This window comes from Aythya marila (assembly GCF_965140915.1).
Source record: "Aythya marila genome assembly, chromosome: 4".
NCBI classification, from domain to species: Eukaryota; Metazoa; Chordata; class Aves; order Anseriformes; family Anatidae; genus Aythya; species Aythya marila.
The window spans coordinates 33399659-33416478 of record NC_139045.1 but is presented as its reverse complement, the minus strand read 5'-3'; the positions used below and the strand labels follow the sequence as shown (position 1 = coordinate 33416478).

The 16820-nt window shown below is 38.8% G+C and overlaps 1 protein-coding gene across 1 annotated transcript in view; it reads right to left on the bottom strand.

The window, feature by feature from the left end:
- IQCM (IQ motif containing M) overlaps positions 1–12568 on the bottom strand; it is a gene marked incomplete at both ends in the record, with an annotated part of 168709 nt that extends 156141 nt beyond the window's left edge. The window contains 3 exon segments of the mRNA XM_082758635.1: positions 11313–11421; positions 11854–11947; positions 12331–12568. Of these exon segments, the coding sequence (XP_082614761.1) occupies positions 11313–11421; positions 11854–11947; positions 12331–12568 (441 nt within the window).
- Positions 12569–16820: the final 4252 nt, after the last annotated feature.

Genomic DNA, 16820 nt, shown 5'->3' with positions numbered 1-16820 from the left:
TCAATCCTTCTGCCAAGAGTTTGACACTATATATCATAATACACTTACTTTATATATCATAATACACTTACTTTAGTTATTTAATATGATAGAACTTATCTTACATAATATTTGTGTGTATATTCTTATATACGAACATATTAAGTTTTACACAGATTTTACATAAATATTAAAAAATATATATCTATTAAGTGCACTTCAAAAGCCTCTAATCTGGCATATGTAAAACTATGCTTTTTCTCTTTAATAGTATTCATAGTTCGTTTGTAAATATGAAAGTATCTACAAATTTGCTGTTCGGTTCAGCTCTTGACGTAGTCTGTTATATCCCCCCGACCAGCTACATGACTCGTTTGAAAAAAGCGTATGAAGCTCATAGAGGGTGGAATTGGGAAAGGAATTGAGGAAGCTATATGGAACTGCACAACAGCACAGTAACATATTAACTGTGTTTTCAAATGATATTATTTTTTTCCTGCTTTAATATTCTGTGTATTTTTAAAAGTTTACTTTAGAAAAACTCCATGGGGTTCCTGGCAGAGCCGCTCTGCCACAACAGTTTATATCAACCATCTGTAGTGTGCCAGAAGCTTCCCGAATGTTCTGCCACCTGACTCAAAATCCTGAAGCTTTTCATGTTTTTCTGCCAATTTTCATCCATACTATGTCTGTTTCCAACACTGAAAACCTAAAAAAGCAAAATATATATCTAAAAGATGCACAGGGTAGTAAATTCAGCCATATTATCGTGGCCAAAAAAAGACCAAAGATGACATCAATCTTCAAGTGTGGGCTTTAATCATCAAGGACAGTCACATATTCTGAAAATAAAGTTAAAGAGCAAGAAGGCTCCTGTCTCATCCGAGGACACAAAATAGACAAACTCATTCTCATTTCCTTTTAGCACCTAATAATGTCAGGCTAGATATAAGACTGATTTCTATTTCTGTAGGTGACCAAAGACTTTTTTGTCACCATTGACAATTCTCTTCTGCTGATGTTTGAGTTTCCCATCTGCAAAGCAGAGAGGATACAACTATGCTTTGACAATGCTTGGTCAGTTAATTATAAATGAAGACAACCTTCTGGAAGATACAGCAGAGCACGATCTGGAAGATCAAAGCAAGCACAAGAAAGAAAAAAAATACTAAAATAATAGAACTGCTATTCTTGCCAATAACAGCAAGGGCCATAATTCAGGGAAGATTCAGGCATGTATTCATACTGCATTTAAGCAGAGTACCAGGGAAAGAGATCAGCAGCACATGCTCAGGTTCACGGACAGGTTTCTTCTGAGAAGCAGACTCTTCTTGAAAATGAAGCCCTATTTACACCGTCAAAGAAGGTAAGTATGTTTTCACTGGAGGGTGGCACTGAAGGGTTGAATTCTTACTGACATAGTCAGCACGTAGAAAATGAACATTGTGTGGTGTTAAGGAGCTCTGAAGAGCTGTTAATGGTGTGGAAATATCATGCTGTCAATATGGACGTGCATATGAGCTTTGCTTTTCCATTCTGACTTAAGGACCTTGAAACGCTGTGTTCCAATAAACTAACAAAAGCTGCCTTGTTTATAAAGATCATCCTGTTTCTCTGAAAAATGTCTGCTCTCCATGTAATCCCAAAATAAAGTCCCAAACAAGCTCAAATCCTCATGGAGTCTGCCTCAGTAATAATTGATACCCACATGCAAGGAATTATGAAGGGCTAGGTCTACTATCAAAACACTATATAGGAGAGGGACAGTATAGCAGTGAGAAGCCAGTTTGCTTCTGGATCCATGAGAGTAACTCTACAATAAATTCCTCAGAGATGAACCAGCCCCACCCTTTCAAAAGCTAAGAATAAACCTCTGAGCTATCAAACAGATTTGGTTCAGCTGTTTCTGTACAATTCCACTGAGGTTAGGCATGTGCTAAAGAACACATATCTAGATTCAGATTATTTTTTTTTTTCTGGTTAAGTTACATTTAAAAGCAGATAAAACACACTTCTTGTTAACACAGCACTGATGCCACAAAACAGATAACTACAATATATTGATATCTTCTAAATCCATCTGACATTTGAGTGATAATATCAATCTTGCTCTTCTGAGTAGCTGCCCAGGAATTATCTAAAAACCAAAATTGGTTTATGAATGAATATGCTGTAAAATGCTGCCTACTGGCCAGTTCCAGCACAGAAAGCTTTCCTACAGCCCAAAATGACCTCATAATTGTGACCATCCCAACACCACCTTTTTGAGCCTGCAATTATCTTCCAGCTGGTCACCCAAGTACAGATGCTGAGACTTCTCAGAGGCCCCAGGCCATGCTTTCTAAATACTGTCTAATCCTAGCAACACTGACAACATAATTAAAAAAAAAAAAAAAAATAAAATAAAAAGCCTATTCCCAGACCACATTGGAATAAGCCTCCTCTTTCAAGTGTGGGCAGAGAAGTGCTGCACTACAGATTCATTTTGCCATTGTATACCCCAAATCAATGTCCATCCCTAACCAGAATGTTGGAACCCCATAGTTTGTCATTATCTCTTGATGGCATTTGCAGAAGCTTCTCATTCTTTTCAATCAATATATTTAACTAAAACAAAAAAAAGGCAGATATATATATTTCAAGCATTCAAGCAAAGCACCTATTGGTATTGGAGTTGGTTTTGGGTTTTGTTTGTTGTTTTATTTTTGCTTTGTCTATCTCAGTTAGAGACTTTTGTCTGTTTGCTTGGAATCCACACCTTGTATAAGCCAAGCTTTCAAAAGACCTTTAAGCTGTAAATATTCCCAGCATGCACTATTATATAAGACTACAACTCCCAAAGCTTGTGAAAGAGCTAAGTGTTCAGTAGCCAACGTCCTTCTTGAACTTTCTTCACATCCCCTTCAAACTTTTAAAATGGGTAATGAATTTTCTGAGCTACATGCTTCAGCTGGTTTCCTTGGATCTGAAGCTGATATTAAGAACACCACCAGCTGTCATTTGCTTTACCAGACTCTAGACAGTGAGTCAGAAATGTGTTGGCCTTTGCATGTACTATCCAGTTTTTGCCAGTGCAGGTTTAGGACCACTACACTATCTCCACGCTACCAGATTAAAGTGTACCTTAAAATGTGTAGATCCATACTTTCTACATTCTACTAAGCCCTTTCTACTTTCTACTAAGCCCTTTTTTGGCTTTATTCTCCATTATCATTGTTGTTTTTCTCTTTACCTTTGCTCCTGTAAAATTTACTGTGGGCTCTCAGATTATAGCAGGAGTTTGCAAGTTCTTCTACAAAAGCCTGTGAGAAGCAGCATGTCAACAACAAAAACATTTTTGTTTGAAACCAGTGTTCACTACATGTTTCACAACAGCCAAAAAAAATTCCAAAAGCTAAGCATGCTCTCCTGCCATTAACAGCATACTGTTCCCTGTGACTGTACAAACACTTGAATTACTTTTCTCTAATACACAGCTGGCTGTCTTCTGTCATAAGCAAGAAACCTGCTGCCTCCAGTAACAAGTCACTGTGTCCATGTCAAAAGTTACTACTGATTCTTTCCTCCAGAGAAAAATACCTCTCTCCTTGTGGTCCCCACGCATCTTTCCCACATACAACTTTTTTTCTTCTTTTTTTTTTTTTTCTTCACTCTTTCCTCCTCTAAAGAAGGGCTCCAAATGTTTACATTTCTTAATTGAATTTATGCTGAACGAACTTTGGCTTCTGTTCAACTGTAATTCAGATATGAACTAGAAGGAAGTTTGAATTTAAAGGAGACATGGTAGAAACTCGCACCACCAAATGTTATTCAGTGGCATGTCAAACGCTTATCAAGATATCATTTACGACATACGTAATTGTTTCTTGTAATTTGAGTAATATGAAAAACTTAGCAATAATGGATGCTTCATTGTGTTTCTTTTTGAAGTGCTGTCTGAAACCCTGTTTAAAGAGGATGCTATAATTAGACTTGGCTGGAAATGTCTTGATTAAACGCTTTTCATTGAAAAATGCTGATTTGTCAGAACTGCAACTTTGCACAGAAATGTATGTGCTTTAATGAAATTTTCATGAGAAAGTTTCTCAAGTTAAAATGGGAGAGACGAACAGAGAGCTCACAGAGGTAAGACCTTGCTCTGCTGTCTCCTAAGACAGCGGCCTAACCAAGAGGCTGCTTTGGTCTGGGTTCCCTAGTAACTGATACATGAGACAGCCTAAACTGCCATGATATTTGATAATAACCTGGTGGTTTATCTTTCTTTCCAGCTCTGATCATCTCACCCGCTTCCTCCAGTCATCTACTAACTTCCTTACTGTAGAAGTTTTGCCACTTTGGCCTTATCAGATTGTCCTGACTGTCACTACATTCTCCTTGGCTATGCCTGCTCATGCTAGTCTAAACGTTCAATGTTTCTGGATCAGGAATGTTTCATTCTACTAGGTCACCCTCCACGCTGCACCTAAAACAGATGAGTTTTATCCACTTGATTAGCTTGCTTTACCTGGTACATGAGAACCAGCACAAACTGATGTTGTCATGTCAGTGAATGGAAACAAAGACAACCTCCCCCTGAAATCCTACACAATTCAAGAGTTCAGAGACATCCTTAAAACTTAATCTGTAATGAGAAATACAGTAAATCATTCAGTCAGTTAATTAAGACTGAAAAACTACTGTGACCTTTTCAATCTCCTTATGAAATTCATAAAGAATTGCTTTCCAGAATGAGTAGGATTGCATGATATAACGTAATAGACTGAAGCCAAAACTAACAAGATCTTTGAAGGTCTTGAATAGTCTGCTTCCAGTGAAGTCTAGAGTCTCCTAGACTTGTTACCTGGCACATGAGCTGTATCATCAGTTCTCATGAACAGATTGTAAAATTTGCAATTTCCTAGGAAAAAAATTTGTGCTGCAATCTACCCTGATTTTTTTCTGTTGTCAGGCTGCTCACTTCTCATGCCAGCTGCTCCACCCACCTGTTCCCCTGTGTATAACTTAATAATCTACATTTGATATAAACTAGAGCAGACTGAGGAAGTGTAAACTTTCAGTGTAGGATGATAGCACAGGGCGACTCTGGGGGTGTAGAATGTCTGGCAGTATACATACTGCAAGTACAAGATTTCGATCAGCAGTAATGAATAGATCAGTTCAGAGATAATGCTCATTAAGTTGGTTGGTGTTAAGGGGGTTGATTTTACAAGGTTCTGTTCATCTTTTAGCCATTCTAGCATTTCTACATAAATGAAATACTTTTTCCTACTTTATCTTCTTGCATTTTTCAGAACTTACACCAAGGATTATGGATACAGGCAGGAATTGTAGCTTTTACATTTGGGGGACAGACACATTTATCTTCAAGTCTTTGATTTTAACCTACTCCCACATCACTTTAGATATTTCCAAAGTCTTGTGTTGTCGGGATGGTGGAGATTTCTTAGCATTTTAAAAACTCTAGGTTTCAATGTTACAGTATGAATTCTTTGTTTGGGGAAAAACAGTGACAATGTTATAGAAAAACGGTTTCAGTGTTATAGAAAAGAGCAATTTTTCTGCTTTCAAACATCAGTTGCTGAAAAGTCATGTGCCAGAGCTAACAGCCAGGCTGACCAGACTCCCCTCCACAGACAACAGAAGGAAGAGAACTTGCAAATTGCGACTCGTTCCATCTTTTATAGGAGGGCAAAAAACACATTTTGGAGTTGTTTATTTCTCTCTATTGACTAATGAGGCAATCTAGATGAGGAGGTTGGAGTAGATGTGTAACTTCAGGGAGTTAAACGTTTAAAGTTGGAGTGTCACAGAAAACTCACCCTGAAGATTTTCTTGTACATGCCACTACATACATGTACATGTATAACAATATTACATAAGAAAAGACAACTTTAATAAGTTGCTTTTTTAAAGTAGGCTTTTTTAAGAAAAGCCTACTTTAATATCACCATTATAAAGAAACAAATCTTTAAAGATAAATTTTAAGTACACTAGTTTTCAAGATTATCTTGGAATAATTTATTAATTGAGAAAGTTTTCATGGTTCTCTCAATCTGGTGGCAAATTTTTCCCCTTCGGAACCAGGAAATACAGCTCTAATTAGTTTTCTAATTTTAGATTAGCGTATCTTGGTTTTGATTTTACGTTCATTTAATTGCCTTTTTAAGCATTGGTAAGGGTTTTAGATATTGAACAAAGGTAGTTTAGCTAAGTAGACAACTTGCTTCTTTGTTTGAGTATTACCAGTATACAGCCACAGACTTCACCTTATTTAGTCATGCAGTCCCACAGCCTTTGCTAGATTACTTAAGCAAGTAATATCAGCTGAAGTTGTCTGAATGACTCAGAATTAGATGGCTAATTCATCATTGAAATCTACGGGGGATCAGAAGCTTAAGTCTGGAGAACTAAATAGCCTTCAGAGACTTGGGCCTCAGAGTCCTTCTCCTTTTCTGATTTCAGTGTGAGCCAAGGACATCCAGCATCTCACATCTCTGCCTGGATGTTGAGCTCGTTTAAAGCTGGTGGTAGCTCTAAGGACCAATAGCTGGGAAAGCAGCTATACAGAGAGGTGCAGAGTCCATTCAATCTACAACAATAGAAGCAGGAAATGTATCTTGGGGACAAGAAAAAAAGATCTCAGATGATACCATCTAGACTACTTTGGAAGCAAGATATAAAGAGCAGATTAGCAGAAGCTCACTGTGGCACTGCGCAGTTAGAATTCACAAGTTTTACAAATTAGAGCCTAGAACAAAACAAGGAAAAATCACTTTAAACCTATGCACCACAGGTTTAAGTGTAATATCCCAGACAGAGGTAAATTCACACCACTGTGAGAACAAGAAATTAAGGTTACCAATGATTTAGAGAAAAGAGATAGGATGTCCTTATCCCTTTTGGAAGCAAAAACAGACTTCTAGTTCCTCTCACCCAGGATCTGGACTGATCTGTTAGCATGGTAGGTTACCTGTGTTTCGTTTATTGCTTCACTATGCAGGAATATCTTAATTTGATTTTCCTAATCATTATGGATTCACAGTGTGTATGCATGCCCTTCTCCCTACGTTTCCTAATGTTGAGTGTTTTTCCTAGGGAATCCACCCCTCAGTGATACTAAAGTACAGCACTTATTTCTAAAAGCAGACAACCATTGTTACCGGTTTTCCTCTAAATATCCGATTTTGTATTTTAGATATTGTTACACAAGGTGGCAGACAGGAGCTCACTTTACTGTAATGAACCTGGACTAATTTTTATTTTTGCAACTGGGGCAAGATGCAGTCCTGAAATCCCCAAACTTTAATCACACATGAGCACGCCAGCAGTGTATTCTAGCTTACTTTGCAAGACAATGCATGTTGGATGCTTCCAAAAACCTTCACCTGCCATATGCAGCCATGCTTAAACACATTTTGGCACAGATATTTTTTATGTATTACAGTTCTAACATACCAACAGCTGTTCTGTGTGGGCCTGATAAACACTCATTACATGTGTGACATACTTTGTTAAATTATTACAGTGTTATGCTTAGGAAAGAACAAATCCTGCCAGCATTTATGTACGTGCTTGACTTCACCAGCCTGACTCCTCCTGGCATCGAGTATAATGTTCATAAGATCACGGCCTAAGATATCATATGCAGTAACTTGGAATAGAAATGCCTTCAGAAAAAATAACACTTCCCTAGCTGAAAGCTACTGAGATTTCATTGTGATTATCGTCAGCAGCCTAGTGAATAAACATGAGACATTCGGGAATTGACTCTGGTCAGGCATCAACGAGAAGAACAGCATGAAACAAAAAGGGGGGGAGAAACGAGGCAGAAGGGCAGAAGCCGATTCTTTATAGCTTCCAAATGCTGTAATTTATTTTGAAAGGTCTGATTATTCCTACTGAAAAGTCAGACAGGCCTACAAGAGAGTGAAACACTCTTGCTGGGACAGAATTTCGCACCGAACAGATTTTGGAAGCAAAGCTCTGGAATCATGGTAGCTTTGCGTCTGAATTCTGCACCTGGTTACTAGAGAAAAGTTTAATGTATCTAACAGCCCTTAGCCACAGACCTGCTCTTCCTTTCCCTTATTGTTAGCATGGCGGAAGAGAGGCTGAAATAGGATACATGTGATTAACAAAAAATTTCATGCTGCTCCGTGATTGATATGACCTAGATTTGGAAAAAAACAAGTATACTAATGTGAATTATCTGGCATCCCAATGACTATATGGAAGTTGTCTCGTTGACTGACTTGGAAATGTATCCCGCTAATGCTATGATTTCTTAAGAAGCAAAGCTTATCAGAATATCTAGTTAAGTCACCCTTCCATTTTCCATCAAATCCTGATTTCCACAAGCAATCCATTACTAAATCCCTGTGCTAAGTGAGAGGACCTTGGAAAGTAACCCATGAGTTCTATGTTAAACAATCTCAAATTACTGAGATAACTTTAAATGGTGAGCCATGGACAAACTGAAACAGTGACTTACTTCTCCTATTTCTGATAAAATTCCATAAGCTTTTGCCTCTGTTAAAAAAGACTCCCAATTGTCACATTCCTTGTACATGCTTCTAGCATTAAGTTCGTATTTTCTTACATACAACATTTCCTATATCTAAACTGAAGAGTCTGGAAGCCCTTCCCAGCCCATTGGTCTAGCTGCAGGCTCTGTCTGCATCCTGACCCCATTTCAAGACAGGTTTTCACAAATGTTCCTGGCTCCTTCTACGCTTTTCCACACACCTTGCTTCCCATGGGAAGAAAACCAGACATAAAGGGCTGAAGAGGGCTGCAGTATGCTCTTGCCAAGTTTTCAACTAGGACAATTAGATCTCTGGGTGTATCCCAGTGCTTTGACAGTCATTCATTCTGTGTTTAGAATAGTACAGTCACTATCCCTAGCATGAAAGGAAAAGGTGCTGGAAGTGATCAGAGCCAAGATCATTCCTTTGATGAGGAACAGACCCAAGGTATAGGAATTTCATTCTCCAAGAGCTCTGAAAAACAGAATCTTAGAAAGATGGATTGTAAGCAAAATAATTAATGTCACCAGGACTTCCACCAGTCCTGAGGACATTATTCCTCATTGCTAATTTCTATATTAGCCACATTGGACTTGTATTCTAATTTCCAGTTGTATGTATGTGGGATGAAAGAAGAAGGACTAAAATAACACAAAAACATTCCAACAGTTCTCTGGCAGGGCAGTGTGCAAGGGCTAAAAGTACCACAGGGAACACTTAGCCAAGTTCAAAGGATGTTGTTTTGCTTTGCAAGACAAACTCATACCAAAATTCTCAGGAAGAGGAGTTTTAACCAACAGATGTGCTCTTTTCCTAAATGAAAGTTTGACTTATCAAGAGCTCACAGAAATGCATTCATAACAGACCAGCACCCTGAACGCTGCTCTGGAGCTGTTTTCAACACATTATTTCTCTGATGCTTGGTGTTGTCCCCACCCTACCCCACCCCCAAGGGCTCTGAGGTAGTCAGTATGAGTTGTAATGGGAATGGATCTTATTTCTTTCTACAATCCAGCTTAATTGCTGTCATTTGGTCCAAGTGCATTCTGGGTTTGACCACTTCCTTAACTTTGCAAACAAAGCTACCGTACAAGTTGGGACCTACAGACCAGCTCGCAAGGCTAAATGAGAAACATGTTCTGGAAGATGGATCTTCTGGTATTCTCTGTGCATGGTGCTTCTTTTTATACATCTAACTATTCTGATTACTTTACAAATAAAACATAGCAGTTTTTTCTCTTGCTGCTTTAAAAAAAAAAAAAGGGGGGGGGGGGTTGTTTGTATTAAGTTAGACTGTATATGAGAATACCACCATCCTTGGACTGCACACAGTAACATGATACCATGTTGCTGATAGCACAGTTGCACCTGAGAATGGAAGTGAATGCATTTTTGTATGCATCTTGGTTCAGTTGTGTGTACCTAGAAAGTAATTTCTACAAAAATCTGCATGAAAAATATAACTATTTTACTTAAAATGTTGCTGGATATAAAACCATACTACATTGTGGGGAGGTTTTCTGCAGGGAAGAGGCAAATGTTATGAACAGCAGGGTTCAATAAACTGAACAGCAAATGCACTGGAATATAATTATTTTTACAGAAAAAATGAAGTGTTGTCACCAAAGAAGGAAGATTCTGTATCCATAGGAAATAATATCATCTTGCTTTGGCAAGCTGTTTGCTAGATTTTGAGATCATGTTGCTATTCTGAGCTATTCAAAATGATGTAATATGGTGTAAAAGCATTCGTTGAAATAAAAAAATAAAAAATAATTAAAAAAAAAAAGACATTTAAATCCAGGGTTCTCTCCTTATTTACACTGTCCCAGCATGGTAGCCTGTTGTCAGTTACTTTTAGCAGTGCTTTGGTTGATTTTTGTATTTTGCATCAGGTCCCATTGGTCTCTAAGATCCCTAGAGCTAGGGACTAGGGTGTACTTGAGGGGGTGAGGAGGAGGGTGGTTTTGTGTTTGTTTTTTTTTCTTTGTTAGTTGTGAGTGATTTTTAATTGGCAGTGTTTTTGTGAGGGGTTACCTTTATGATAGCTTCTCTAAAACATTACTCTCGCACTTGTGACTTACTGTGTGGCTGACGATAATGCCCAAAGGTGTAGGGGAAAAGCCCCATTAGGGCAAACACTAGGAAAAGTAGGAGAAAAGGTTGTACCCATTCAGGATCATGACCAGAGAGCCCAGGTCAGTGGAGGAGGGAGGGTGTGATAGCGGCAGCTGACACAAATCAGAAGTGCAGAGAGATTGAAGAAAGGAATGCAACAGCAAGAAGCAAATGGGAGCTTTTCCTTCAACTTCCCAAAGTGCTTGAAGCTGAGGAAAGTGAGGATTGTACTGAAACCCCTGAACTGAAGCAGAAACATTGCAAACAAAAGGTAAATCAAAAATGCATCGACCATTTAGTACTTGGCATGATTCTAATCACAAATCTGATAAGCAAGAAGATGCAGCATGTGTTGTTTTGTTGTGCAGCCCTGGTTTGTCCATTCACTGGTACTGCAGTAATAACAAAATTCGGACTTACTGTGCTCATGTGAGGTTGCTGTTGTCAAAATGTCCTCTTTTACCAAGCTAATGAGAGGTAAGAGAAAAGTAAACCTTTGCTTCTTGTTGAAAAAACGTAAAATTCCTCTAAAGTCAGGGACAGATGCAGTATGTCTGTCACACCTCCTATTACCTCCTCTTATGACCAGTTAGTAAACATGGTTTTTGTGTTTAATTTTTTTTTTTTTTTTTTAATTTGGTAGGGACAGTGACCATTTAACACTTGGCACAAATTTAGCATGAATCTGACGCAGAAGCAGATAAAAGATGTTGTTTCATTGTGCAGCCCCAGTTTGTCCATTGGCTGTTGCTGCGGTAACAGCAAAGGCTGGACTTCCTCTGCACTCTGCAAGAGCTTTCTATTGACAAAAAGTGCATTTTTGTGCATTTTCAGCAAGACACCAGTGCTTTGCACCACCACCACCACTGCTTCCCTGTGGGGCTTTAGCCCACCTTCACTAACCTGAGCTCACTATGTCCACTTATGCTTGCGTTGACTTGCCTGCAGTTCCAACTGAAGATGAAATACATCACTGCTACGCTTCTGCACTGTCAGCAGACAACTTCTATCAAACCACAATGATAACAATGCAGCAACATTTACTACCACAAAATTTAGAAAGGAATGCTGGAGAACACCAACATTCACACCATATAGTAGCCACACTAGTTTTACCTTCCCCTACTACCCAATAGGAAACACCACACTGAAATGCCATTGCCTCTGAGCATCACATCTTCACACCAATAGAACAATACCCCCCGACTGCAGCTGTAAACCCTTCACTTACACAGCACGACGACCACAATACTGAAGTGGACACAGACATGACAGTGACATCACAAGCTCTCGTCTAATCATATTTTTGGTATTAAGGAATACAGCTGTGGGTGTAAGAAACATAGAAAAAAAACAGGACAGTAGTGTTGATTCACCATGCAGATTTTAAAGTAGAAGATGGTTATGAGTCTATATAATGTGATGCTACAGCTGCAAAGTTGGTAATTACTGTCTAAACCGTTCTTCTGAGTACTTTTTTTTGCAGAGGGGAAAGAGATGTTTGCATTGATGAGAGATGATCATTATGGGTCAAAGATTCCCAATCGAAAACTGTAAAATTGAAAACTGTTTTGACAGTACTTTAAAGGCTTTCAAAAACAAATTCCAATATTGGCTTTATTCAGTCTACTTCATTTTTCCATATTGCACTAAATACAAATGACTGAAAAATATTTCCATTTCAGACAACCAATTTGTCAACACTTACTCTTTGCAGTTGTACATGAAGCCTCTTCCTCACCTCTTCCACGAGGCAGCCAAAGAAGCAGCGTGGCAAAAGGCCGACTAAAGCAAAAGACCTGAACCCTGCTTACAGGGAGGTTGCCCAGTGCAAAGCCGGCCGGGACACCAAAGGTGCCGGCCATGCTCTTCTTACGTGTCCGCAGACCTGACGACCGGGACGGCCCTTTGCCCAGAGTGCCTTTCTCTTTGCTCCTCGCCTTCATCACTCTTGCCTTGCAGTGCGGTTCCACACAATGCCTCCCTCTTCTTTCTTCCCCACCAGCTGCTGCTGCAAAGGAAGCACAAGACACTTAGACCAGCAAAGCACTAACTCCTCTCTCTGTCCCCATAGGCAAACTCTACCTGTTACTTCTCATTTTCTGTTTATTTTACCCTTTTACTCCTTCTTGTTCACTTTAGTTTTTTACTTGTTACATAAATACTTCTTTTTCTTTGTTGTGTCTTTCCCCCCATAAATTAGAGGGAAAACAGTTATATAGTAATGTAACATAATGTTGCATTATAATGTAAATAATGTAATATCCATGTTTTTGTTCGAATTTCCTGTCACAGTATGCTTTTTTTTCCCTCCACGTTACCTGAGGTTTTTTCTATCATTTTATTCTCCTTTTTTTTCCACTACCTCATCTTCATTAAAAAAATAAAAATAAAAATATTTTTTTTGCCTCCTAGTTTACCTCACCTCTCAAAAACGCTACATTAGATACTTCTAATTTCGTCAGATTTTCCCTAAAGAAGCAATGCTCATTTTTGCCCTTATTACCTGAGATTTTCCTTCAAAAGTTTCCATCCAATCCCTTCTAATTTATCTTAGCTTTCCCTAAAAGAAAATGCTCATATTTACTTAGTTACATGAGATTTCCCTTCAAAATAAATTAGAAGGAATAGTGGCATTTACCTTAGCTTTTCCCTATAAATTTTTTTTTTTTTGCCCACAAATTATTTGAAATTTTTTCTCCGAATATTCTGTTTGAGCCTTGTTACCTGCTTAACCTTTTCTCTGGAAAAACGCTCATTTTTGCTCACAAAGTTACCTCATTTTTAATTTAATAAATAAATAAATAAATAATCCAGCTTTGACTCTCTAATTTACTCCACCTTTTTCCTACAAAATAGCCCATTTTTGCTCACAAATTTCCTCAAAAATTTCCTCAAAAAAAAAATCCACCTTTGACTCTTCTAACTTAAGAAAAAAAGCTGATTTTTGTCCACATATTACCTAAAAATTTTCCTTAAAAAAAAAAAAAAACAAAAAAAAAAAACACAGATTTACAGATTTCACACTTCTAACTTACTTCAGTTTTTCCCATGAGAAAAAGCTGATTTTTTGCCCTGACATTTCTCTCATAAAAGAAAACAAAACAAAAAAACAGCCACCTTTGACCCTTCTCACTTACTTCAGCTGTTCACTGATAAAAGTGCTTATTTTTGCATACAGCATTTTCCTCAAAACATCCTACCTGTGACCCTTCAATTTACTTCAGCTATTTCCGGGGGGGGGGGGAAAGCTGATTTTTGCCCAGAAATTACCTCAACATTTCCTTTCAAAAGAATTCCACTATTGACCATTCTAATTTACCTCAGCTATTCCCTACAAATATGCTCATTTTTGCCCATAAATTACCTTAAAAATTTCCTCAAAAAAAAAAATTCCACCTTTGGCCCTTCAATTTACTTCAGCTTTTCTCTTAAAAAAAAAAAATAAATAAATCTGATTTTTGTCCACAAATTACCTCAAAAACTTCCTCAAAAAAATCCAGCTTTCTCCCTTCTAACTTATTTCATCTTTTCCCAGGAAAAAGAAAAAAAGAAAAAAAAAAAAAAGCCACCTTTGACCCCAGTCACCCACTCACTTCAGCTTTTCAGTGAAAAAACGCTAATTTTTGCCACACCTCAACATTTTCCTCAAAACATTTGGCCTTTGACGCTTTTAACATGCTTCAGCTTTTTCCTAAGGAGAGGAAAAAAAAAAAAAAAAAAGGATATTTGCTCACAAATTACCTCTACATTTTCCTCAGAAAAATCTACCTTGGACCCTTCTAACTTACTTCAGCTTTTCCCTGGAAAAAAGAGGATTTTTGTCCACAAATTACCTCAACATTTCCATCAAAAAATTCCACCTTGGACCCTTCTAACTTACTTCATTTTTTCCCCAGAAAAAAAAAAAAAAAAAAAAAAAAAAAAAAAGCTGAATTTCGTCCACAAATTACCTCAAAAATTTCCTCAAAAAAAATCCAGCATTCTCCCATCTAGCTATCTAGCTTACTTCAGCTTTTCCTAGGAGGGAAAAAAAAAAAAAAAAAAAAAAAAAAAAAAAAAAAGCTGATTTTTTGCCCAAGCTTTGCCCCTGAGATTTCCCAAAAGAAAAAAAAAAAAAAAGACACCTTTGACCCTAGTCACTCACTTACCTCAGCTTTTCAGTGAGAAAACGCTCATATTTGTCCACAGTTTACCTCAAAATTCTCCTCAGAAAATTCCACCTTTGACCCTTTAATTTACCTTAGCTTTTCCACAGAAAAAAGCTGATTTTTGCCTGTTTCCTGAGATTTCCCTTCAAAAACAAATGCTACCTTTGACCCTTCTAATTTACCTTAGCTTTTCCCCACAAAAAAGCTGATCTTTGTCCACATATTACCTCAAAATTTTCCTCAAGGAATGCTACTTTTGACCCTTCTAACTTGGCTCTGCTTTTCCCTGGGGGAAAACAAAACAAAACCTGATTCTTGCTACAGTTATCTGAGATTTCCCTTCAAAAACTGCCACCATTTTCCCTTCTAATTTACATTAGCTTTTCCCTACAAAAAACGCTCATTTTTGCCCAAGCTTCTTCAGATTTCCCTTAAAATAAACAAATAAATAAATAAAGCCACCTTTCATCCTTCTAACTTACTTCAGCTTTTCCCTAAAAAAATGTTTTGTTTGTTTTGTTTTTTGTTTGTTTGTTTTTCCCCACAAATTACCTCAGTTTTCCCTCAAAAGTGTCATCTTTGACCCTCTAATTTACTAATTTAGCTTTTTCTTTGGAAGCAATGCCCATTTTTTGCCCACTAAATTACTCAGACTGCTTATTCTATACCCTCTAAATCACCTCAGCTTTTCCCTCCCAAAACGTCACCTATGTTGACTCTAATTTTTCTTCGGTTTTCCCTCTAAAATGCACGTGCTGCCCCTACCTAGTACCTCTGATTTTCCCTGAAAAATGTTCATTTTGTCCCAAGTTACCTCAGGTCCGATCCCCCTCCTCCCCCCCCCGCCTCAATTATCTCCACTTTTATTTTAAAAAACTTATCCCGACATGCTACGCTGTTCTCTAAAATAACTGTCCAAGGTCCCTAATTAACTTGTGCCTTCTGTACTGGCCCCTAGCTCCTCACACGGGCGACTTTTTAAGGTTTGTTATGAAACCCTACGGAGCGCACCTCAGCCCCTGCGGCTGACTGGCGCGCGGGCAGGGCTTTCAGTCAGCGGCCCGCCAACGGGCTCGCGCGCGGCGCGGGAAGCCGCGTCCCCGTCAGGCGGTGCACGGGGGGCGCGGAGCCCCCCCACACACCCCTGTGTCCCCCCAGAAGTGACGAGCCGTGAAGCAGCAGCCCCACACCAAAAAGGGGCACGCACAGGTGGCTGCTTTTCGTTACCTTGGTCTGCAGAATTGCAGGGCAAAGCGAGTTAGTAGCCGCAGGTCAGCTGCGTGTCAGCTGTGTGGGGGCGGTAGAGGAAAGTTTGCTAAGCTGCGAAGTGATCTGCACCTCCTAGCTAAAGCATTGCCCCTCTGAAGCAAATTGCCAATGCCAAATTGCCAACAAGTCCTCCACTAAACCGTATCGCTAAGTTCAACATCTAAACGTCTTTTAAAGACCTCCAGGGATGGTGACTCCACCACTTCCCTGGGCAGCCCATTCCAATGCCTCACACCCCTCTCAGTAAAGAAATTCTTCCTAACATCCAACCTAAAACTCTTCCTTCTTGCTAAAGGGGTTTCAACCAGAGTAGAGCTGATACTATTGTTGTGATTTGTTGGTTTTATGTGAGGCCTGGTCACTACCTCCCGATTAACATGTATGATTGAGAAATATTTTGGATTTTTGCTGCATTTGGGAGCATGCTGTATTCTAATTTTGAACCATCAAGTTCAAAAAGCATAACACTTGCAAAGCATGCAAAATTGGAAAGGATCGTGCTAGGAAAAGTAGAGACAAACCTGGACAAGTGTATCAACAGCAGCAGGGACTAGTGTGGATGCTTTGTCCCTTCATTTGATTAGCAGCCGATGCCCAGTGAAGGCAAGTGGAGTTGTGACATTGCTCCAGGTAGCAGTCAGGAGCTTCCATCTGCTTTGTAGCTTGATCTCTTTCCTGACAGACCTTCTCCACCGCGTCTCAGGCAGGAGAAGGACGACTTGTGAAGAGCAGAGTACATGTACATGCTTCAGCAGGCAGACTGGCTTGGGTGCCAGCA